The sequence below is a fragment of the Hirundo rustica genome, chromosome W, assembly GCF_015227805.2.
Source record: "Hirundo rustica isolate bHirRus1 chromosome W, bHirRus1.pri.v3, whole genome shotgun sequence".
Taxonomy (NCBI): Eukaryota; Metazoa; Chordata; class Aves; order Passeriformes; family Hirundinidae; genus Hirundo; species Hirundo rustica.
Window position 1 is genome coordinate 12,081,351 of NC_053487.1, and position 24,585 is coordinate 12,105,935.

A 24,585-nucleotide genomic window follows, 5' to 3' on the forward strand; every position below is an offset into this window, starting at 1 on the left:
AGCAACTGCAGTAGAGCAGGATAACAAAAAACTAGAGAAGAAGGAATAAAGAAATAATATTTCCATTCTGGACATCTAGCTAAGCCTTTACTTCAGAGCCAGTCCAAAGCATCTGTGTAAGCTGCTGTTCTAAACACTCATTTCAACCCTATGCAATGTACTGCTAAAGTTGTATGTCTCTTTTTGTACCCCTTCCTACTGGCGTGTTATTCCTTCTGTTTAGTTTGTCAAACCTGAAAATTACTAGATGGACTCAGAGAAAGCCTCTGTTTTACCCTCTAGCAGATGCACTTTAACAAATTTTTACTGAGTCCTGCAATAAATATACACTTAAACTCCTGGGGTTTTTGACAGGTAACTGCAGAAGTCTCTTAAGTTCCAAGAACCTGAAATACAGGTAAAGAAAACTGAATTTAGGAAAAACTATCTGGAAGCGATTTTTCTCAACAACTTTCCAGCAAGGCACTTGTTCAGTCCACTTCTGCAGTAATCATGCCAGCTCTCAGCAAACACCACAGTATTGGTTATGAATATCAGCAAAATCATGAACAGAAGTAACATGAAGCAAAACACTTCAATCAAAAAGAGACAGTAGTGGCTTCAAGACTATCACTTGAAAAAACATCATGACAAAAACATTTCAAAGGTATTTATGTATCACAGTGCATTCATCCATGCTCTAGCTAGGACTAATCCCTGAAGCTTCGTGTGAAATCGTAGACAGGTGAAAACTATAGCACAATCTCATCCTGGCACAATCACTCCTCCAGGACAGTATCAGCATCACTGAAATAAGATGGGCTCAATAGTCTCACTAATGAGGGCCAGAGGACACTTCCCAGAGTGAAAACTGAGAAACAGCATCCAGGAGCAAGGTTTGCCTGCAGTCAGTTGTATTTATTTATGAAAAAGTTAAACATGGAGGGATTCCAAAGTACTCTTAACTGTATTTGGCAAACTTCAACCGGTTAAGAAAGACAATGGTTACTGTACATGCAACTTAAAACACAACACCTTTATAAAACATTGATTTTACATGGTAAAAATCAATAAATCACAGCAACAACTTCTGGAGTGACTATTTTCCCACCACCATTACTAGATCTTCCATGCCACTTAACTTGTGCAATACTAAAAGTCACAGAGCACTCTGCTGCTGTCTCAGAAAAACTGAAGGCCACTTTTTATTTTATGGAAGTCATTCAGGGTCCATAACAATCCTCCTGTCATAGGAATATTCAGTTCTGCAGAACTGTGAGGAAGAGAATAAAGCACATTAGCAGTGGGCTGGTTTGGAAGCTCACATCACCAAAGTAATTTTGATAGCACTTTATTTCCAAAACAATTCTCATTTTTAGCTCTGAAACATTCATCTGCTGGTATGTCCTTAGTTTTTAATCAGTTTGTTCAAGAGTGGCAATCGTCCTGAAACTGAGTCATTAAAAACCGATATAATCATGGACAAAGACCCTCCAACTACTTAAAGTTAGAAAGTGGTATGTTTATTCACTGGCGGGCAGCACGGGAGTCATCTCTGAAAGGCATGGCCACCCCGAACAAGGTTCTTTGCCCTCTATTTATTTTCCAAGATCTTACATACAATACATATGCATAACCCCAGCACCTCCCATCCCCGCTCTGTATTAAAATGAGCCTAATAGTCCTTCATGCATGCGCAGTTCTTCTCTTGAATTGGGTCGGTGGTCTTGAATTGGGTCAGTGGTCTCAAAGGATGAAGTCAGGAGAGTCTTCATCACGTCTCTGTGACCCTCTGGCACGATCCAAGGTCCCCTGCTTTGTGATTGATTGGTATGAAGTCCAGGTGCTGGCTATTGTTCTTACTGGTTTCAATCTGTTCTTATAACAGTTTGCTTACTCCACTTTCTTCTATAAACATACTCAAAATATAACAATTAGCTCTAGCTTAGGCATCTAGTAATCATTAACTTACCATTTACTAATAAACTGCTTCTAAACCTTAGCTAAAATCTTAACTCTTTAAAATCATGATTCAGAAACATGAAAGGTTCAAGGCACAAACCAAAAGAAGGGTGACCAGGTACTAACAATTGTGAGGGAGAAATGACTGCAAAAGTAACCAGATGTAGTGGTTTCATGTTCACCTGTTTCTGTTTACCAAATTTAGTATAGTGGTTTGAGTGTTTATGCTCTTTTTCCCTCTGTGAGATAGGATCAGGAGAAGCAAAGCAGGCCCAAACTTAAAGATAAACAAATAAATTTATTAACACACACAAAAAGAAGAAAAGAAAATGAAAAAATAATTAAACTTTAAAACACTTTTCTTCCCCCCCCACAGGTGTTCACTTTCCCAAAAACAACACAAAGAGACAAAACCTGTGATTTTCAGATAGTTCCACCATCCTAAAAATAATCTTTCATCAGTTCTTTAGGAGAGGAGTCTTTCTTAGCTTACCATGGAATTTTCCCCCACTGACAACATAGAACAGTTCTCCTGTGGGTCTCAACTCTCACAAAAGCAGCTGCCTTTGTGAAGTCCCTCCCATTAGCCATTTCCCAAGCTGCTTATGGGTCATGTCTGCTTATTTAGGGTACCGTTTAAGGATGCCTCCTCTAGTATAAAACAAAGATTCTCTTCTTCCATCTCCAAAATCATCTTCATCTCTAAAACTAGAGATCTCCTTTTTCCCTAGGAGCAAAGGGCTTCATATTCACTTTCCTTCCTCTGAAGCCAGCTCCCCCCAAATAGCATTTATATGTTACAGGAATAGTCCATTCTCCATGGTTTCACCAGAAAAGTTCAGCCAGGCAAGGCAACTCCTCCATCCTTCCTCCAGTTAGTCTTTTCCTTTCTCTCCATCTGACTTCATGCCGTGCCTTCTCTACGTTTCACTCTGTCCCTTTCTTTTTACTCAAAAGGAGGATTAGAGTTTTTAAAAGTCTCAGTCTGTGTCAGGAAAGAGTTAATATTCTTGCCCGGGTCTGCAGATGGTCACTGATCTCTGCCAGGCAGCAGCCTCTAGGATTTTCAAAAGCTGCAGGGATGGGGGGAAAGAACTTCAGGCTGAGAGATCTCAGAGTGGCCTGGCTGGTGGATGCCACCCCCCTCTACCCCTCGGTCCCATCCGGGGTGGCCTAGCTTGGAGCTGTTCTTTGGGGCCCCGTGGGGGGGGGGAGGGGAGAGCAGGGAAACATCTTCCCCAACCCCGGCCAGCAGAGGGGTAAGCTTTAAAAGTTCGCTAGATGTTAAGCTGCAGCCTCCCCCTTCCACCACTGGCAGCCGATGAGGGGGGTGGGGGGGGGGGGGGGGGGGGGGCCGGAGGCACGACCAGGCCCGGGATGGCCCTCTCCCATCAGGGGATGTGGCAGGCCTGGCCGGGCTGCCAGGACCCAAGGGGCCACGGGGGCCACACGGCGGACTGGGACCGGCCCTGTTACCTGTTCCAATGCAGGAAGGAAAAGGGAAAGTTTCCCCAAGATCTTCCTGATTTAAGCCTGTGTATTCCCAGAGGCGTGTCATCTTCCTAATTGATCAATCAAGCTATCAGCTTTAAAGCAAGTAACTAATTGGTTCTTGCTATCCGTGCTAAACCAGCGCACCAGAGTGTCACGACCCGCTAATACAAGCGGGGGTCGTGATGGTTTGTTTATTGATCTCAGAGTGCAAAAGACACAGGAGATTACAGTTTTAATGAAAACAATGCACCTTTATTGAGTGCCCACAACAAGATAATGTGATAGAGGAGAAAGAGAGAGAGAGTGACAAAGAATAGAGAGAGAGAAAGAGAGAGAGAGGGATAGCTACAAACATGAGATGAAGTCCTCGTGGCTGTCCGCCAATAGATCCATCTTCTTCTGTGGGGAGATCTCAAGTTTTAGTTAACTTAGGGAGTCTTCTTTATAGTCTTTTCCAAAGCGACAGGCAGTTGGCCAAAAGGTGGGGAGATCCTTTGAGAGAACAGGTACAGGACAGACCAGTTCTCTGCAGCAAGCACAACCAGTCCACCGTGACCTGCCCATTGTTCCTGCACAGGTTCCCATGGGAATGCATACCAGTTTTTTGGTCCAGCGAACACTCCTGCAGGCAGCACTTGGCAGACATCCCACTTCAGCCAGGCCAGAACTCCTGTGTTGGGGTTTCAGGGTTTCATTTTCTGTCCTTGGTGATGGTCGTGAGGCAGATGGGGGATCTCTGGATCGTCTCTTACACCAGAGAACAATTCTCATCTGAACCTTCATCTGTCCTTTGCAGCTAGGAATGCAAGCTCAGGTGAAATGCTAGCACAGCAAACACCTGACATGAGAACAGTCTCACAAGTTACAAATCTTACAATACTACCCATTTCTATAGCTTTAGAAAGAATCATGGGACTTACAGAGACATTGAAGGATGCAACCCCTAAAGCAACAGCATGTCAGCAAATCCACCCTTAGAAAACTCTCCAAGTGGTCATTATTTGCTGAATTTGTTCCTGCTGTCAGGTAAAACTGACACTGGGAGCCAATAAAAAGCACATATGCTTATCATAAAACCCAAAACATTTGCCGGAGGATGACAGCAGCAATTCAAAGCTTCAGAGATTGCCTCAGCAACACTAAACATGAACTTTGACAATACACATGCGTAGCATACCAGAAAACCCATCAAAAAATGAACGCAATCTTTTGAGAGGAAGGAATTGCAGAAAGACAAAGAAGGGCATTGCTTTTAGAAAGGGTGTGTCCCATTGCCTATGCTGCAGGTGCTTTTTCCAAGCACCTTACGGGTATTTTCAAAGTAAAACATCAAGTTTTCACAATCTCTCATACCATCCTTTAGTACCTCCCTTCATGAGCCTGGTAGAACAGCTCTCTGCAGACAGAGAACTTAGAGGGCAATACCAAAAAAGTAAATAGCAAATACCCCTTCTGGAACAGGCCATACAAACACCTTTGATGGGGGAAGCAAAAAACCCACATAGCTACAAGACAAAGGACAAGGTTTCTACACAGAAGAAAATGTAAGCAGTCAAGAAAATCTTCTTCCTTCTGCCTTGGGGAAGTCAGACCACCTTTCTTATACCACATGTCCTTTGGCAAATGGAGAAGCTGCTATGCAAGGGAGATAAGAATAATGAACAAGCTGCCATTGTAGCACTCTTGATGAAACCCGGATCATTTCCAGGCACAGCTACAGGAATAAATTAGGTTCTGCTCCTTTCTATTTGTGGTAGCAACAGGTTTTCCTCATGTTTCTTTCTAAGATTTTTTTCCTTGGCATCCTGCCAGGCTGTAATCTGAGTGGAACAAACTGTTTGCCCCTTTCCCCACACAAAGAGATGCAGAAACACGTTACTTTTGGCCTGGTACGTGCTTTCTAATTTTCTACATGAATATTTTCTAGTAATATGAGCTGCATGACACATTACACTGTTCAAAAAACAGCCTGAAATTTACAAATCTGGCTTGTAGCTTTTTAGACTGCAATTAATATACAATCAGTCCTCACCATGACTAAATCATATTTCAAAATGCAGTCTAGGGCATCTTCCTCCAAAGGAACAGAATGTTACTGATAAGGGAAGGTCAATAATTTGATGCCAGGGAGGATGACCAAGAGGATGGAGAAAAGTAGAAGTCCTTCTCAGATTTGAAACTGGAAACTTGGAATCTGAGCACAACTCTGAATATGTGAAAATATGAACACATGCAAGATTTCTTCTCAATGAAATACCACAGGCTGCATGATTCTCAGTTCTTCACATAGCTACTAGATTGGGCCCACCAACCACAGACAAGAATCAGTGATTAGAAATTGTCCAATTGAGTGTTAAGGAAAATAACTACAATTAATTTATATTCTGAAGCATTCCTTGGATTAAAATAATAGGAGATGGGTTTATATGTATGTGATGAAACTGATTTGACAGCTTACAGCATTCAAGTTCCTATGACTTCAAAGTATGAAATAATGACCCTATTAAAACATCTCCAATGGGATGCTTTAACTGGGTAAGCTTCATTTAGTGACAAAGGTGATCTGACTAAAGCTTTATAGAATACCCCCGTTATTTCCAGGACAATCTGTGTTTCTTTACTGAGGTCAGATCTGCAGCTCTAAATTACTAGCTACAGCTCTAAAAGGTCACTGGGCGCTACCAACATACTGAAGATCAAAGCCCCAGCTAATAGAAACTTCAATTTTCAAGCCTGCTGGGGCTGTGCTGATACCTGCTAAACAGCAGTATTTCATAATTCTTGGAATGGTTTCTTTTAAAAAAGCAGGAGGAGTGAAGATAGCAATATTAGAAGATGGCATCCTCAAAGGATACCATTAGGGTTAGGTTTAGAGACAATAGTAGATATTTGGGTCAAACTATTTAAATAGAAGTAAAAAGGAAATCTCAGCCCTAATTTTTCACATGGTATAGTAAAAGGCACAGAGAGAGAAATGCATTTCTTGGTTCAGGGGCCAAGTCCCACCCACACCATTACTCACTTTGTATTGAGAGACTTCCACTCATCCCTCACTGGCTGATCAAGCAGGGACATCATAGAATAATTATCCAACATGAGACCATCAGGGTCATCTGTCTGACCTGGGAGTTTGCCAAGAGGAAAGTCTTTCCATTGTACTTCACCTAAATAAAAACAGTACAAAACCAAGAAGTCTGAGTTTCAGTAAATTGGCATTTAGATGACTTTGAAGCACAATTTATTTGTGGCCAGACCCAAAGGGCTGAGATGTCTTTGCATTTCAAGTAACATTTGTCAGTGATGAGGACTGTCTTAGAGTCACTTTTTACCTGCAGTGATCTGCCAGGCGGACCCTTGTAGTGCTGCCCTTTTCTCATCAATAGCCACCATGATACCAGAATGAGAAAGTCCTTCCAAAGGATTTGTTTCAGTCACCATCTCTTCTTCCTCCTCTTCCACTTCCTCTACACCATTGTCTCTCTGGCACATCTTGTTTCTCTACAGTCTGCCCTTGATTTTTAACCTGATTTTCTTGCCCAGCTCTCCACTGTAAGCTCTCTATAGTATAAATTGGCTGTTCACTGCCATCTGAAGAGAGGCCTGGACTAGACAAAGGGGCACCTCCTTCTGTGTAAATGGAAGCAAGATAGAGGATGTTCTTCTGAGAAGAACGTAGCAAGAAGGTTTCATGATTGTGAGGATCCTAGAAAGGAAAAAGGGCAATGGAAAAGTCTTAAAAGGGTTGATAAATCTTCTTTTAAGTGTTTGTTTTCTCCAGGACAGCTGGTTCACAGAGCTCATCTAACAGGCAAAATCTGATTATTCCCTGGTCAGTGGATGCTGGAATACTCCGTCTTTGTGATTAAAATTAAGGACTTGGGATACTTCTAACTGAATTACTGCTTTGCTGTTTTCATGTATAGAAGTTAGGAGCTGTGGTAAATTCCTATCACCTGAATAAGGTCACAGCTCTACCAAGTCACTGCTTCTGAACAGGTTGCTTCTTTAAATACTTCCCCAGATAGCCTCTGCTTTCATTTTGAAGGTGCAATCCTTTAAAATTCTTTGCCTTCTTCTCTTTGTGTGTAATCACAGTACTGTTTGCTGTTCCTTTTCTAGCTCACAGCATCAAACTTACAGCTGAAGAAGATGTGGGGTTGCTCAGCAGGGAGCTTGCAAGCAACTGTCGGTCAGTTTTATCCACTGCAAAGGAACTTTATGGAAGAATAGTTCCTTCACAGACACCTGCTTGTTACATGGTTGTCTTCCCTTAAAAGAAGATAATGAAAACAACAGGGTGCTCAAAACTCACCAAAAATAGGCCCTTCATCCCTCTGCATTTTTACTGGAACACATCCTCCAATAAGCTGTCATTTTAACCCAAGTGCATGACCAGATGTACTGACCAAACACATCAAGGTTGTTATAAAGGACCTGACAATGCATGGACAGCTCCACCAGGCCTGACCACAAAGCAGTGCAGACATTCCCAAGCTAGCCCTGTGCACGTCACCCTAGACAGGAAAGCAACGAGATGTGTTTGAACAGTATTATCCCAAATAAATGCAGCGTACTGTATCTGGGACCCAGTATCATTCCAGATAGCTCTGCAAACAGTAGATTTAACAGCTAGGAACTAGCAGCATTCAGGGATCTTGGTACATCATAGATATGCTCAGCACTGACTGAAAGCAACAAATCTTAACCTATGACTGCCTGAGATACTGCCAAAATCTTTGTGCAGTCTGAGCCAGACCAGGAGAGGACAGAAGAGGCACCAAAATTAAGGGGTGCAAACCTCTGCAAGGAAGATACTATGTCACAGTATAAAAATCCTGTCAGCAGAAACCTGTGACACTGAATAATTAAGGCCCTTCAGTGCCCATCTCTGGAATGAAACATACAGTCTGCCAATTTTAGCAGTTCAAAAGAGTCAGGAACTGAAAACAAAATATTACTTATTACTTGTGTGTAAGCTTAGAAGGCATAGAAATCCTATGATAGGATGAATAAAGGACAGTGTGGTGTTTCTTTATGAGACCAGACGACTGCTGATGGCAAAAGGAAAGAGCCTGCTCTCTCATCGAGGGAATATCACAGCTTTATTCTGGAGTCCTGCCCTGCTGGCTAGAGCTCTTTCCCAGTGTGGTGCCAGTGCCTGAAAGAGCTAGGCTCCGCCTGTCCTGGGGTTTTTTCCCCGGGGGGGATGGGCCTAGAGGCAGGGACAAGCCACTACCCAATCAGGGATAAGGTGGGAGTGGAACAGAGTTGGGTTACATTCCAGTGTGGGGGATGGGCACAGCCGAGCAGGGACAAACCACGTGATACAGTTTCCAAGGGGAACAGGGAAAAAACATTACAAATCCGATGAAATACAATATAAACCCAATTAATGCATTACAACATTTCCCCTTTTTTTATTAAATTGAGAAGGAGGAAGGCTCAGTTAGTGGGAGATGCTCAGAGTTCGGACCTTGAGTACCTTTAAAGTTGCAAAAGAAAAATGACCTTTAGTGCAAACTGTTTAGAAAAACACTGTTAAGGAATAATGATAATTAGAAGGAGAAGGTTCGGCGCTTTCTCCTCCTCCAGGCAGCACTGGCCACTTGTGGGCCCTCTGCAGGGGGTTTTGCAGTTTTAGGGATGAAAGGTTTCACCCACCCAGCTGTCACCCACTTGAGACCTGGGGGAGTGGACACATAGGCGTACCCACGACCCCAGGTGACCAGATCATGAGGACTTTTTGTTTCTCTGGTCGCTGGATCCTTTACTATCACATCTGGTGTCTTTTGCTGAAAGGCAGAACTGGTTAAAGCAGGATTATTTAGTTTAACATTTACATTTTCTAGTTTTTTCTCCCCCCTCCTCGGACTTGTCCTATTTATGTCGGCACGCTGGGCAAGTAAGCACTGAGATTTTAGGTTTTTGAAAAATTCCCTTTGGACCCTTGAGACCTCCTGCCCCCATTGTCCTGGAAGTCCAGAAATTGCTTCTTTAAAGGGCATTGACATGCCCAATGTCCAGCCTGATTGCACAGGAGACACGTTGTTCCTCTCTTGGGTGGTGGCCGTGGCACAGGTACAGGAAGCACAGTGTCTGCAGCAGCAGCTTTTTGCGGTGGCTTGACTCTAGAACTGTGGCTTTGATGAGCTGTTATGAAGGCAACCTTTCTGTCACACACCTGGAGCATGTCATGTAAAGTTGGAGCCAGTTCTATGGACAGGCTGAGGATAGCTGCCTTGCACCGTTCGTTTGCATCGGCCACAGCCATCTCCTCCAGGACCTGTTCTTGGGCTCCTTCATTCTTAACCTGTAACTCAATAGCTCGGGTTAATCATTCCACAAACATTACAAAAGGTTCTGATGGAAGCTGCTTTATTTTACTGTAAGGTTGGAAAGGCCCATCGGGCTGGATTGAAAAGAATGCTTTGGAAGCAGCATCTTTAATGAGCTCCAAAACAGCTAAAGGAATTTCCTCAGCCTGCTTGAGGGCTGAGACGCATTCACTGTCACCACATAGATGTTCTAATCGAATTGGCAAATTCTTATTATCAACAGCCGTTTCAGGATTTTGTCAAAGCTCCGGAAGTAAATCTTTTTGGAGGTCAAAGGGAACTGTAGTATTCCTTGCTAAATTTGCTTTTAAACGGTTGCAAAAGTATTCTCTTTCATATTTAAATTTGGCCTGAGCTTTGCATAAATCCTGAATAGCTTGTTGGGGGAAGGGGTCCCAATTACTGTGGACAGCACCCCCTCTTTTTGGCTGTCGATATGTGACAGGGGTGGTAGAAAAGCCGGGATAATTTCCTGCATCAGGGTTCCCGGCTCCCACCCCACCCCCTCCCTCCGGGGCGTGGGAACCGGGACTGTGGGCGGGAAAACCGTGGGAACCAGGGGCAGGGAGGGGCTGGAGGCTTGAGTCACATGGGGCAGAGTCAGAGGGTGGAGGTTTGAGGGTAGGGGGCGGAGTCAGAGGAGAGGGCAGTGCCGGGGGCGGCATTGAAGGGAAGGAGGGGTCTGGGGAGAGGAAGGGATTGCAAAAGGGATTGTGGGAAGGAGGGACAAACAAAGGGAGAGGCTTCTCATGGCTCGAGAGCACATGGCTTCGGCCATTTTGGACAAAGGAATCCCTTCCATCTTGTGACCCCCCCCACCTGGGGATCACTAAGATGGGGGGTTTGAGCACTTGGACTGCCTGCAAAGGTACAAACGGGAAAATCCACAAAGAACTGGCTTTTTTCCCTTTTCATTTTGCTTTTGTAATGCAAACTTCATTTTTAATCTGTAAAAAGCAAAATTTGCATTATCTTTATTATTAGAGGAGCCAGATTCAACTATTTTATTTGCAACAGCCTCCCAAAATTCCGGGAAGCTTATTTGCTCTAATCATGCATGTGGAAACTGAGAAAATAAACCACCAAATTAATTTTTTCAGCTGTTTCTTTGGACAATGGGTCTTGCCATTATCCAAGGCACTTAAAATTTGATAATAAACTCTTTTTTGAGACACAGACAGCCTAGCACCCATTTTTGGCTCAGATTTTACGTTTCTGTGTCCCCTTTAACTGTGGCTGGGAAACCAAAAGTTAAAAAACCCTCAATGGAGAGAAAAAAAAAGCTAAAAGGGGAAAGATACCTTTTCCACCCCCCTCCCCCCAGGCTGCTGAAAGGAACATGCTATTAAAGCACCCTGAAGGTTTACTCTGAAAGCAAAAGCCTTCCCTGAAAGGAAAAAACCATTTTCCCTGAGGATCACTGCCTCTTAAAAAGATTTTCCCTTAGAAAACCCAAAGTGGTACTCACCCAAAACCCAGCGTGCAGACGAATCTTTCCTTTCTTTCCCAATCACTCCTTTTGCCTGAGACGGACCCTTCTGGTGCAAAAAGAGCTTCCAGTCATGGATCCCAGGGTCATCTTTCCACAAACATGTGGTCACCTTCCCTGGGAGCAGCCTGCCGGTCGGAGGCTTCTTCACAGCACTCCAATGAGTTCTTTAAGTCCAAAGGAGAAAACTACAGCCCTGGCCTGTGGAATCCTGTGTTTCGGAGACTCCACAGTGAACGCCAAGCCTGACGGGTCTGCGTCTTTGCGTGGGTGGTCTACGTTTTGTGACTCACGTACCTGCATGAGATTCCTCCGTCACGTGCTCTCCGAGGGGTTCTTCCAGCTTTCTGGGAGCCCCTTGTGGCTTCGAGCCCCATGTTGGGCACCATTGGTGGCATTGCTTTATGAGACCAGAAGACCGCCGATGGCAAAAGGAAAGAACCTGCTCTTTCACCGGAGGAATATCACAGCTTTATTCTGGAGTCCTGCCCTGCTGGCTAGAGCTCTTTCCCAGTGTGGTGCCGGTGCCCAAGAGAGCTAGGCTCTGCCCATCTTGGGGCTTTTTCCCGGGGGGACGGGCCTAGAGGCAGGGACAAGCCGCTACCTCTCCCCCTCCTGTTTGAACCAAAAACACCTCTTTGGCAACCCTGTCCATGGCTTGCCGTATGCATTGAAGCAAACATGGCAAGATCATGAGAAGAATTACAAGCCCTACTAAAATATATACAAATGTTTGTAAAATTCCCTTCCACAATGGTGAAAGGTCAAACAAATTTAACACACCATCCATCCATGACCCAGTTACCTCTCCAAGTTTGTTCACACTCTCCTGCAATTGCTTGATGTTCTCATGAATGGATTTGGAATGATCTGACAAATTCATGCAGCACATTCCCTCAAATTTCTCACACCCATGCCCGTGTGTCAGCAATAGATAATCTATTCCTGCTCTGTTTTGGAGACTTGCTTGTCTTACACTGTCAACATCCAATAACATGTCACTCAGTGCAAGAGAGGTGGCTCGGGCATGTTTGCTCAGCCAACAACTCACCCGATCCAATTGTGTCAAGGCTACTCCTGATGCTGCCTGTGGTGAAAAAAGTGCAACCGCAATTCTCTGAGCCTTATTCCACGTGTGATCATTGTCATCACAATTTAGATCATACATCTTGATAGATCTTTTCCCTCTATATATTTGTTCTCTCAGCAATGTCATGTTGGGTGTCAGCAATGAAAGCATTCCAAAGCTGCATGGGCCACCTTTGGCATTTGCAGGGATTGCGGGACAAATTCTGTCCCCACAGATGAAAAAGATTCCTCTCGGCAATTGCGCTGGAACATGGTTGGATGGCTTGTCCAGCATCTTAGTGTAATTACACCAAGATGATGAATTTCTGTAAAAATTGAGGTTTGGAGTGATGTCTGTAGTTTTGTTTTGCGCCACTCCAGAAAGGCCAAATTTCACACACATTGCATTCGGACCGATCCAACAGTTTCCAGTTCCTGAGGTTCAAAAGGAGCCACAGGAAGGAATTTCATCCAAACATCCCATCTGTCCACTGGATTTACAATGGACTTTGAAATCGCTGGAGGGATGTTTTCTGGAATCGGCCATTCGCTCGCTGGCAACCCCACTAAACATGTTGAAAAGGGTTTTCCCTGGCTTTCAGTGTGTCAAACAGATGGTATCCAAACCTGATGCATTGGCTAGAGTTTCCCAAACATTCTCTTTTGGTTGGGCCACGGGTAAAACTGCCGCATTGCTCAAGGCAACCAAGGAGAGAATGAGGCACAAGTATAGTTCTTTCATGTTCAATGGCCTTTTTCCCATGGGAATCCCTAAAAATGCAACACCACCCAAGCCCCAAAGAAAACTCAAGTCCCAGAGTCTCTTTTGCACGTAAAACAAAGGGATGTCTGCTGTCTTGACACCAGCTCACGTCTGTGTGCCCACTTCTCTTCCTCCGGTCTTGGGGTCCGCCTCTGCTTGCGTCTGGACTCGGTACGGTTTCACGTGCCTTGCCGCCACCCACTTCGGTCTGACTGCTATGGAGACACAAGCATATCCCTTGCCCCAAGTTATTAATTTGAATGGCCCTTCAATCTGCCCTGTTTCTGACCAAAACCAAAGGATTTTCCTTCAGCTTTGCTCTTGTGCTGTTTGAAAAGTGTCTGACAATTGGTGGAGTTGGCTCTGCAAAAGAGCCATTTAGAAAATTCAACATATACACGGCTTTATTCAAGCGCATGTATGGTGTTGCGTCTGCTTCTCCTCTTTTTTGTCTGTCCAAAAGGGATTTCAATGTGTGATGTGTCCTTTCAATGATTGCTTGACCTGTTGGAGAGTGTGGGATACCAAAGGTATGATGGACACCCCACCTCTTCAGGAATTTGTCAAGCACTTTCTCTATATATGTTGGTCCATTATCTGTTTTGATTTCTTGCAGCACGCCCAGTGATGCAAATGCCTGCAAGAAATGTCGATAAGCATGTTGTGCTGTCTCACCTGTGTGCAGTGATGCGAAGATTGCACCTGAAAATGTGTCAACTGAAACATGAACATTTTTGAGTTTCCCAAAAGATGGATATTTTGTGACATCAGTTTGCCATAACTGCAAACTGTGCAATCCGCTTGGATTGACTGCTCCCATGGAAGTAGGAGGCTGTACAAGCTGACAATCTGGGCAAGCAATAATGATTTTCTTTGCCTGGCTTTTGGAAATGTGAAAAGTTTCCATTAGTGCTTGAGCATTCTGATGGAAGAATGCATGACTCAGTTTTGCCTGTTCAAAAATGTTCGGTAAAGTCCTTGAAATTGGCATGGTCAATTTGTCTGCATGTGCATTACGTTCTACTAAAAATCCCGGGAGGGATGAATGTGCCCTGATGTGAGAAACAGCGTACTTACATTTTCTGTGTTACAACAATGTTCTCATGCAAAGCAAGCATGAATACCGCACCTTGGACAAGCATCCAGTGAGCTTGCGATCTTTGCAAGTTCTGGACAGTCTTTCTTGAAGTGCCCTTGTTTGCCACACTTCGAGCACTGTCTTTGTTGAAAATTCGCGAATGCATCTTTGAAAGCCTTTTCCATTTGATCCCCCAAAATCGTTGCAACGTGCTGTGGTGTCCCCACCTTGCTGCATGCCTCTATCATTTCTGCCAAAGAGGGTTGGCCTGGCATTGCACTGATGACACGTTTGCATTCTGGATTGGCATTTGCAAATGCAAGACACCGAATCAAATGTGGTTTTACCCCCTCATCATTGACTTGCCTGTCCACTGCTTGCGTGAGATGATCGATGAATGAGGTGAAAGATTCTGAAGGACCTTGCTTTAGGTCTGTGTAACTACTTTCTGTAACTCCTGTCGGTGGAATTTGCACCATTGCCTTTCTAGCTGCATTCTTGATGTCTGTCAACAATTCTCGAGGAAAAAGTCTGGCTTGACGAGCTGGATTGTCAAGTGGTGGATCACTGGCCAATTGTGCAACGGTGGAGCCTGCATTTGCTCCTCCCTGATATTTGTCCCTGAGCTCATTGAGAGCTCTTCTCCATTTTGCCTCCCAGATGATGAACTGTGAGTCAGTGAGGATCATTGAAGCAAGGGATTTGAGGTCAAATGGTGTTAAATCATATATATTAAATGTCCCTTTTAAAAGTTGTTTGAAGTACGGAGACCCCAATCCATTATCACAAATGGCTTTTATCAGATCTTTGACAGCTTCATGAACCAATCGCTCCCATCTTGGGTTTGCATCCTGTGCATGATAAGTCACTGGCATTGCCACACTTCTTGAACCCATCTGAAGTGCGTCCCCTTTTAATGCATGCTTTCTTATTTCAGTCCAGTCTGTTGCACAAAATACCCGTGCACCAGTAACCTGTGTCTTGTCCGACACTGGAATTGATTGCTGTGTTTGCAGCTTCACTGCTGCTTCATCCTTTCCAGGATCTACCTGTTTTTGTGGCTTTACCTCATCCTGTTTTGTTTCCTTTTCCTTTTCTTGAGGAACAGGAACTAGGGATTGCTGGGCATCACCTGATTTCTCTGCAACACCTTTCCTCGGAAGAAAAATTCGAGAGAAAGAAGACATTGGGTCGTGTTGGAATTCTGAAGCTGCTTCACTGAATTGCCTGAAAAACTGCCTCATAAAATCCTTAGATAACAAAAATGATGATGCTTGACATTAAAACTCAAATGCTTTTGCTTTCCGGATAGGAATGCCCTCCGAAGCATTGATGCGGATGATGTCGTCGTCAGTGATTGACATGTCTTGATCTTCTTCTGCATCTTCATCGTCCCTCACCATTGACAAAGGTTCTCTCGGCTTTTGTTTGAATTGCTTTTCTGAAGAAGTTGATTTTTTATATGTGTCCTAGGGTAACTTTATGATGTTTGTATCCCCAATCGTCTGTTCTGTTTGTGCTGTATATTGAGTCATGTGCCTTTAAGACTGGTTCTAAGAGCAAGGAGAAGCGCGGAGTTTGTTTTGAGAAAACTACCTGACTCCTCCACATTCTTCTGTGGACGGGGTGTTCGGCGGAGGCTTGGAGAGACTGCAGGACAGAGATCTTTTTTTGCTTTTAGTTAGTTTCAGCTAGCTAAGGCAGAGAAATTCCCTGGACTGTTTTTTTCCTTTTTCTTGGAACTGTTTAAACCTGCTCTAGACTGAAAACCCAGGGGAGCACTGGGGGCTGCACCTGCGGCCCACCGGGGCCTGGACCTCGGCATTTTCCAGCAGCGCCGGAGGGACTGGGACTGAGGAGAGACTGAGAGAGAGAGCTGAGCTACACCCATGGCAAGGACTTTCTCAATTTGCCATCTCACTTCAGAAGGAGAGGTTTTATTGTTTCATATTATTCATTCTTTATACTTGTATGCACTTTATTTGTTTAGTAAAATAGTTTTTTCCACTTTTCTCCAAAGAGGTTTTTTTTTTCAGACTGGTTGGAGGGAGGGGCCACTTGGGTTTGCTTCCCAGAGGGATCCTATACAGGGGTTTTCCCCCAAATTTGTCTCCAAACCAGGACAATATGAAACTGGAAAAAAGTGGTGTAACGTGGCTGTCTTGCTGCTGGAAGGTGCTTCACTCAGTGTGCCTGACGCTCGTCATGCTTGTTGTGGTTTCACAGTCCCACCCCTAGGTGTCGATGGCACGTCAACAGCTGGCATCTGCTGGCTCGCGGCACTATTTGGATCTGACATTTCCTTCACGGCCTTTGACGGAGTATGTCGAGTTCTCAAAAGGCTTTCAATTTCTGGGTACATTTGTAAAACCTGATATAATTTTGGATGTGCGCCCATCTGCAGAAACGCAGCAGCTGTGTTTCAATCACCGCGTGCAGGCGGTTCCGCAACCAGTGGGCCGCTGGTGGGCGGAGTCGAGCTCCGTGACGTTTGCCGCGTGGGGGTGGCACCCTGGAGGAACTCTCCGCCTCGGCCACGCCCCGTCCCTGCCTGTTCCGCCTCCGCCTGCCCCGCCCCTGCCTGTCGCGGCCCGGCGGCGCCTGACGGAGTGTCCCCTCCTTGCTCACGCCCAAAGGCCGCCCCTTCTCCCTCGTCATCAGAATTTGCCCCGCCCAGAGCAGGATCACGTTTCGGGCCTCGTCCCGCTCCTGCTGCACCTGCGCCTTGACCTGCCGCTGGTGTTTCTGGGGTTTGTAGTACCCTGCTTGGCGTTTCTCGTTTCGGCTTCCCCCCTGCGCCCCACAGCGCGGATGTATCTTGAACTGTGCTGCTTCCTGCAGCTTGTGTCATCGGCGCGCGCCGAACTGCCTATACGGATCCCACCTCCCCCAATGCCTCGGTCCCGTTGCTCGCGAACTCGCGCCGCTTGTCCGCGAACTGTTCTCCCTAGCCATCTGCCCCCTCCCGACCCGACGTGCTTCCCGACTGCCCTCGGCTGCATTCCATGCCCTGGCGAGATAGGTTAGGATCGCCCCCATGCGCATGCGCCGCAGTCCCGCCCTCTGCTACTGACTCGGTCGGGACTTGCTGTTCTCCTGGCGCTCCCCCCGCTCCCCCCTCCCCCCGCGCACCCTGTTCCTGTGCAGAAAGGGAAAGGAGCGATGGGCTGCTGCTGCACAGTGACTGTGGGGGGGGTGAAGGGACTCCGAGGTGGACTTTGTGTCGGACCTGTCTCCCCCCCCTCTTGCTTTCCAGGGACTGGCATTTGACCAGCTTTCGGGGCTTTTGATGAATTTTGTGGCGAACCCTGGGAGAGCTGAGAGCTCCCCCCTCCTCCATCTCCCGGAGGAGGTATTAAACCCGGGGAAAGCAGCTGTCTGTCTCCTCCCTTTGACTGGCCGACAGATAAAGTGCTACTGTCCTCTCCCCTGCTGCTTGGCAGCTGCCCAACTTTGGGACTTCCATCAATATTCTCCGATATAGCTTCTAACATAATTCTACCTGCGAACAACAGCTTAGCAGCTATTTTGTCCTTCTTTGTGGCTCTATCATACAACTCCCTATTTGCTTCCTGCCAAAACCCTGGCTCAAATAGGACATGGGTCTCACAATGAGGGTAATTACAATGGACCCAAAGCATCAATGCTTGAAGCTCTTTTTCCCTGAGAGCCACACCGTGTGTTGAGATCACCCCCCTTAGGGCTGCTAAAATAGAGATTTGTTCCTGGGAAGTGGTCCCCCCCATGATCGAGATCCAACTGTTCTTACCAAAGCACAAAGGCTTGTGTGCAGCTGTTGTCGAATTCGCCTCAGAGGTGTCCTGATTGCTGACCAGCAGGTTTCAGGGTGACGGATTCCAGGGCCCTTGGACATCTGTTGGTCTGGGACGAATTTGAGATGAGCTGCTCTGGCCAGAAATGTTCTTCTTATCTTCTCCGGAGCTTACCGTCTGGCTTTTGATCTTCTGAGGGCTTGCGATGTTCACTGCAGAAGGTTCACTGTGACCCTTTCGGTGCCCCTTTCCAGGGGCCCACCCAGGGACGCCAGTTCTCATTTTTTAGTTCCAAGATTCAGGTGGTTTTAGAGTCTTTTTGCCTTCTGCAAAGCTCTGAGCCAGATGCAAGAAAGACGGAGTCTTCAGGTTCTGATTTTTCAAGGTTGCATGCTTTGTTTATTGTTTCTTATCTTACAATTTTCTCAGTGCCCAACAAAGGTCTGTGCAGCTGCTCGGGCATCTGGTGACTCCTCGACTCCTCCTGCACTGTGCTGTCGCTATCTTTTATACTAATTGTTATGTGTTCTTTATTTATCATTATTTGCCAATACCTATCACTTATACTAAACAGGTCATCCCTACTTTGACCCAATCTCTTGAAACTACTTTGTGCCACCGTCACTGAAGAAAATGGAGTGAGGGAAGAAGAAAGAAGAAGCAGGAGACAATGCCCCAAATCCTCCATCTTGCTCCCATTCACTTCAATACTAAAAACCCAAACCTACTGTTTTCTCACCCTGTGATAAGCTAAGCTACTATCTTTCACACTCTTGTGGCTTGCAATCCTTCCCACAGAGTAGGAAGCCTTTCCCATGGACTGAGATCAAAGCCAATGTCCCTCTGGGCTCTGGGCCAGGGTCCCAGACCCCCCTGTCCAGGTCTCTGACCCTCCAGGGCAGCCAAAGGAATGCCCTGGACTCCAACAACTACCCAATCAGGGATAAGGTGGGAGTGGAACAGAGTTGGGTTACATTCCAGTGTGGAGGATGGGCACAGCCAAGCAGGGACAAATCACGTGATACAGTTTCCAAGGGGAACAGGGAAAAAACAGTACAAATCAAATGAAACACAATATAAACCAAATTAATGCATTACAACAGGATAGCAACACTATTTAGTATCTTATAAAGGTAGGCTTCTGTTAAGGGAGACGAGAACTGGGAACAGGGATCTCATAACACAACACATATAACAGTAGCAGATAGCATATAAGGATCTTATTTCCTACAAGTATTGATAGCTGGAGAAATTAGCACTTAATGACCTGACCTTTCCTGTGAGATTTGCTTTTCCTATCTCGAGGAGGCTGCAGCAAACTTATCAATAACAATTTCAATTTTTTGCTAAGAAATACATGACATGCACAAGCTGCAGGTTGAAAAGTCTAAGAAAGGCAAGAATAATAGCTTTATGTTCACATGACAAAATGTGCTAATTAGGCTACTTCACTTTATGTATAAAGGTCCCATCACTTTACTAGTATAGTTTTACACCAGTACAGAAGAAACATGCTTTTTTAAACACAGTAATTCCAGATACACTCACCAGTGTTTACCTTGGCAATGCCAGTCAGCAACTCAGAAATCCAGCTGATCAAGAACTGAGGCCGGAGTTCTGAAGAGTCAGAACATTCCTTCAACTCTATAAACATTTTCTCTATTAGGATCTGTGTAAAACTTAATGAAAGGAGGCCTGACAGCAAAGGCTGCTATCATGGGTTGGCATAGTTTTGCTTTCTGGTTATAGAGAAATGTAAAATGTTTTTCCCTGCCAGGACCATGGAGTGGTATTGGGGGGTGTGATAGATATTTTGAGATAAATTCGTGTTCTATATGTTATAAACTATAAACTGTATTAACAGAGGGTTTCCACCAAGCTGTGGAAACCCTCCTGTTTGCTGAGACTGATTTGCAACTGTAGAGACTCCAGACAATAGCAGGTCAAAGCCCAGATTAGCAACCAAAAGGAATGGCCAAACAGGAGATGTCCCATCCATCAAGGAAGAGCCACCTGCCTCCTCCAGTGATTAACACATGATATCAATCTAGAAGAGGAAGACTCAGAAATGTCGCCATCAGCATCCCAATGCCGACTTCTTGGAACCTCATTCAGGCGTCCAACTCTGCCAGGAAGGAGCATTCAGGACCAAGCGGTCAGAGAAAGAAAACACATGAATATGTGTTGCAGATACGAACTAACAATAAAACTGCCTTGGGGGAGAAAAACCAGTATAAAACCTGCCCACTGGATCTAGGCAATCGTGAACGGGGGAGGACTGGTTCATTCATGACCGTCTCTGCGTTCACCCAACTTCAATAACCCGGGATCAAGGTTGTCTCTTTTATTGTGGCTATTTCAGATTATTATTTTTAAAATGGCAAAATAAAATTACTTTATATTAAATTGGCTACTGATTTGTCCGTAACAGGGGGGACAACAGGGACCTATCAGAAAACTAGCCAAGATATTGGTAGCTAGTTTGACCAATAAGGATGTCAATGCGACTTTGGAAAGGACATTTAAAACTCTAATCTGCAGCAGATCACTCTCTCGATTAGGAATCAGCTATGAGGTAACATTGTAGGCGCGTGGGCAGGCCCGGGCCGGGCCCAGCCAGGCCTCTGGAAGCTGCTGCCCGTATGGAGAGCAGGGGGAGCCTGGGTTGGGCCCCACTGCCCTCTGGGCGGCTGGGCCCGGCTGGTCTGGGCCTCTGATAGCTGCTGCCCGCATGGGAGAGGCCTGGGTTGAGCCCTTTTCTCCTGGCTTCCGGTGGGAAGAGAAAAAAGAACTGCTCAGCAATGCCACGTGTTTATAGCTTTGTGGCAGTTCTGAGCCCGGCCACCCTGCATGAGACCGAGGGGTGGAAAAAAGGACATCTACCAGCTTACTCCATCAGCACAGCTTTGCATTTTCTTCAGCCCCTGCAGCCCGAGGCCTGTACATGGCCCTTACAGGCCTGGGAAGATTTAACCCTTCCCTAGCAACGTGGAGCTTTTAAAGCACAACTCTTCCTTGAGAGAAAGAAGAAAGAAAACAGAGGGTACGCAGAACAGACACTGCACGAAGTCAGTGGATTAGAAGTGAAAGAACTAATAATATTGGAATAGGATTGAAGAAGTAGACATTTTTAACCAGACTTCTCTAGGGTAAATGATGGAGAAATGGACTGTTCTTTGTAGCATCTTAGTGCTGTTAGGGAGAATGCTAATTCTAATCAAAATTGAGGACGGATGTGATTGAGGTTTAATTGAGAACTTTAAAGCTCCTGCTCCTGGGTTAAAAGGAGGTCTCAGCCTTTGAGACAAAGATGATTTTAGACTAGAAGAAGTATTCATAAATACTACCCCAGATACACTGAGAGGCCTTGCTGATAGAACATCACAGTCTGTGAAAACTCTGGGCGGCAGCAGATGTGTGACATTGGGAGGACTGGACTATTGTGTCTTGTGGCAAATGTCTTCATGAGAACCTTAGGGAGACTCTTCTCCCAAAGTAATGAGTGATTATGTCTAAATAGTGAAACTGACTGAAAATCTCAAGTTGTGTCTTTCTATGCTGTTTAATAAGAAAGTTAATAGTTTGTAAGAGGAGAGAAGCATGTTTTAAAGTGTCATTCTGTTTTGGTTTGTTTTCTTTTTCTCAACTTTTTTTTGTTCTTTTAGTGTGTGTTAATAAAACTATTTTTATTCATTTTTAAAGCATAAGCCTGTTTTGCTTTTTCTCCTAATCTCTCCCACCCACAGAAAAAGAATAAATATTAAAACCTCTACAATTATCGGTGTTTCCGCCCTGTCGGGGGCTTTCTCCGACATTCAGGTGGTTTCAGGGTCTTTTGCTCTCCTGCACAGCTCCGAGCTAAGCTGAAAGAAGAGACGGAGTTCTCAGGTTTAGATTTTTCAATGCTGCAAACTTCGTTTATTTTTTCTTATCTTACAATTTTCTCAGAGTCTGACAAGATGTTCACAGCTGCATGGATTCCTCACGTCTCCCCCCAAGCTGGGTTGTCCTTATCTTTTATACTAATTACTACGTATTTCTTGTTTACTATTTCTTACCAATGTCTATCACTATTACTAAAAAGGTCATCTTTACTTTGACCCAATCCTCACTAACTACTTTGTGCCACGTCAATGCAGCAATGGAGTGAGGGAAGGAGAAGGAGAAGAAGAAGGAGACAACGCCCCAGATTCTCCATCTTGTCCCCATTCACTCTAATGCTAGGAACCTAAAATTACTATTTTCTCACCCTGTGATAAGCTAAACTACTATTTTTCACATTCTTGTGGCCTGTAAACCTTCTCTCAGTGTAGGAAGTTTTTCCCATGGACTGAGATCAAAGCCAGTGTCTCTCTGAGCTCTGGGCTGGGGTCCCAGACCCCCTTGCCCAGGTCCCTGACCCTCCAGGGCAACCAAAGGAATGCCCTGGACTCCAACATCTCCCCCTCTTGTTTGAACTAAGAACACTTTTTTGGCTATTTTGTTCATGGCTTGCCGTATACTTAGAAACAAACACGGCAAAATCATGAGAAGGATTACAAGCTTTACTAAAATATATATAACTATCTTTAAAATTTCTTTCTACAATGGTGAAAGGTCAAACAAATTGAACAAACTATTTATCTATGATCTAGTTACTTCTTTAAGTTTGTTCACACTTTTTTTGCAATTGCCTGATGTTCTTATGAATGGATTTGGAATGATTCGACAAATTTATGCAGCACATTCTCTTAAATTCTTCATATCTATGCTTATGGGTCAGCAAAAGATAATCAATCGCTGCCTTGTTTTGGAGACTTGCTCGTCTTACACTATCAATGTCTAACAACATGTCACTCGGTGCAAGAGAGATAGCTCGGGCATGTTTGCTCAACTAATAACTTACGTGATCTAATTGTGTCAAGGCTGCTCTTGACGCTGTCTGTGGTGAAAAAATTGCAACTGCAATTCTTTGAGCCTTGCTCTATGTGTGAACATCATCATCACAATTTGGATCATACATTTGAACTGATCTTTTCTTTCTCTGTTTTAGTTTTCTCATTAATGTCATGTCGGGTGTTAGCAATGAAAGCATTCTAATGCTGCAAGGACTACTTGTGGCATTTGCAGGAATTGCGGGCTAAATTTTTTTTTTACAAATGAAAAAGTTTCTCTTCAGCAACTGAGTTGGAACATGACTGGATGATTTTTTTAGCATCTTACTGTAATTACACTAAGACGATGAGTTTCTGTAAAAATTGAGGTTTGGAGTGAGGTCTATAGTTTTATTTTGTGTCACTTCAGAAAGGCCGAATTTCACACAGAATTGCATTTGGACTGATCTAAGAATTTCTAGTTCTTGAGGTTTAAAAGGAGCCGCAGGAAGGATTTTCGCTTAAACATCCTATTGGTCTACTGGATTTACAATGGACTTTGAAATCTCTGGAGGGATGTTTTTTGGAATCGGCAATTTGCTCACTGGCAACTCTACTAAACGTTGAGAAAGGTTTCCTTGGTTTTGAGTGTAAGGCAGATGGTATCTAAACTTGATGCATTGGCTAGAGTTTTTCAAACATTCTCTTTTGGTTGAGTCACGGGCAAAACTGCCACATTGCTCAAGGCAACCAAGGAGAGAATGAGGCACAAGGATAGTTTTTTCATTTTCAATGCTTTCTTTTCTTTGGGAATTTCTAAAAATGCAACACTACTTAAGCCTAAAAGAAAACAAGTCTCAAAGTCTCTTTTGCACGTAGAACAAAGGGATGTTTGCTGTTTTGACACTGGCTCACGTCTGCGTGCTCACTTCTCTTCTTCTGGTCTTGGGGTCTGTTTCTGCTTGTGTCTGGACTTGGTATGGTTTTACGTGCTTCGCCACTAGCTACTTTGGCTTAACTGCTGTGGAGACACAAGCATATCCCTTGCCCCAAGTTATTAATTTGAATGGCTCTTTAATCTGTTTTGTTTTTGGGTTTCTGACTAAAACTAAAGGATTTTCTTTCAGTTTTGTTCTTGTGCTGTTTGAAAAATGCCTGATGATTGGTGGAGTTGGCTCTGCAAAAGAGCAATTTAGAAAATTTAACACATACAAGGCTTTATTTAAGCGCATGTATGGTGTAGCATCTGTTTCTCTTCTTTTTTGTCTGTCTAAAAGGGATTTTAATGTTTGATGTGTTCTTTGAATGATTGCCTGACTTCTTGGAGACTGTGGGATACTAAAGGTATGATGGACACTCTACTTCTTCAGGAATTTGTTAAGCACTTTTTCTATATATGTTGGTCTATTGTCTGTTTTGATTTTCTGTGGCACGCCTAAAGATGCAAATGCTTGCAAGAAATGCCGACAAGCATGTTGTGCTGTTTCATCTGTGTGCAATGATGCAAAGACTGCACTTGAAAATGTGTCAACTGAAACATGAACATTTTTGAGTTTCTTAAAGGATGGATATTTTGTGACATCAGTTTGCCATAACTGCAAACTGTGCAATCTTCTTGGATTGACTGCTCCTATGGAAGCAGGAGGCTGCACAAGCTGGCAATCAGGGCAAGCACTAATGATTTTCTTTGCTTGATTTTTGGAAATGTGAAAAGTGTCTATTAGTGCTTGAGCATTCTGATGAAAGAATTCATGACTCGATTTTGCTTGTTCAAAAATGTTCGGTAAAGTC

General features: G+C 44.5%; 1 protein-coding gene across 1 annotated transcript in view; it reads right to left on the minus strand.

The window, feature by feature from the left end:
* Positions 1-1,154: 1,154 nt before the first annotated feature.
* The window catches only part of LAS1L (LAS1 like ribosome biogenesis factor), a 71,657-nt gene continuing 48,226 nt past the window's right edge, over positions 1,155-24,585 (minus strand). The window contains 9 exon segments of the mRNA XM_040089162.2: positions 1,155-1,252; positions 6,458-6,599; positions 6,765-6,922; positions 6,924-7,116; positions 7,119-7,138; positions 7,574-7,699; positions 15,888-15,897; positions 19,490-19,652; positions 21,200-21,206. Coding sequence (XP_039945096.1) covers positions 1,162-1,252; positions 6,458-6,599; positions 6,765-6,922; positions 6,924-7,116; positions 7,119-7,138; positions 7,574-7,699; positions 15,888-15,897; positions 19,490-19,652; positions 21,200-21,206 — 910 coding nt within the window. The 3' untranslated portion in view covers positions 1,155-1,161.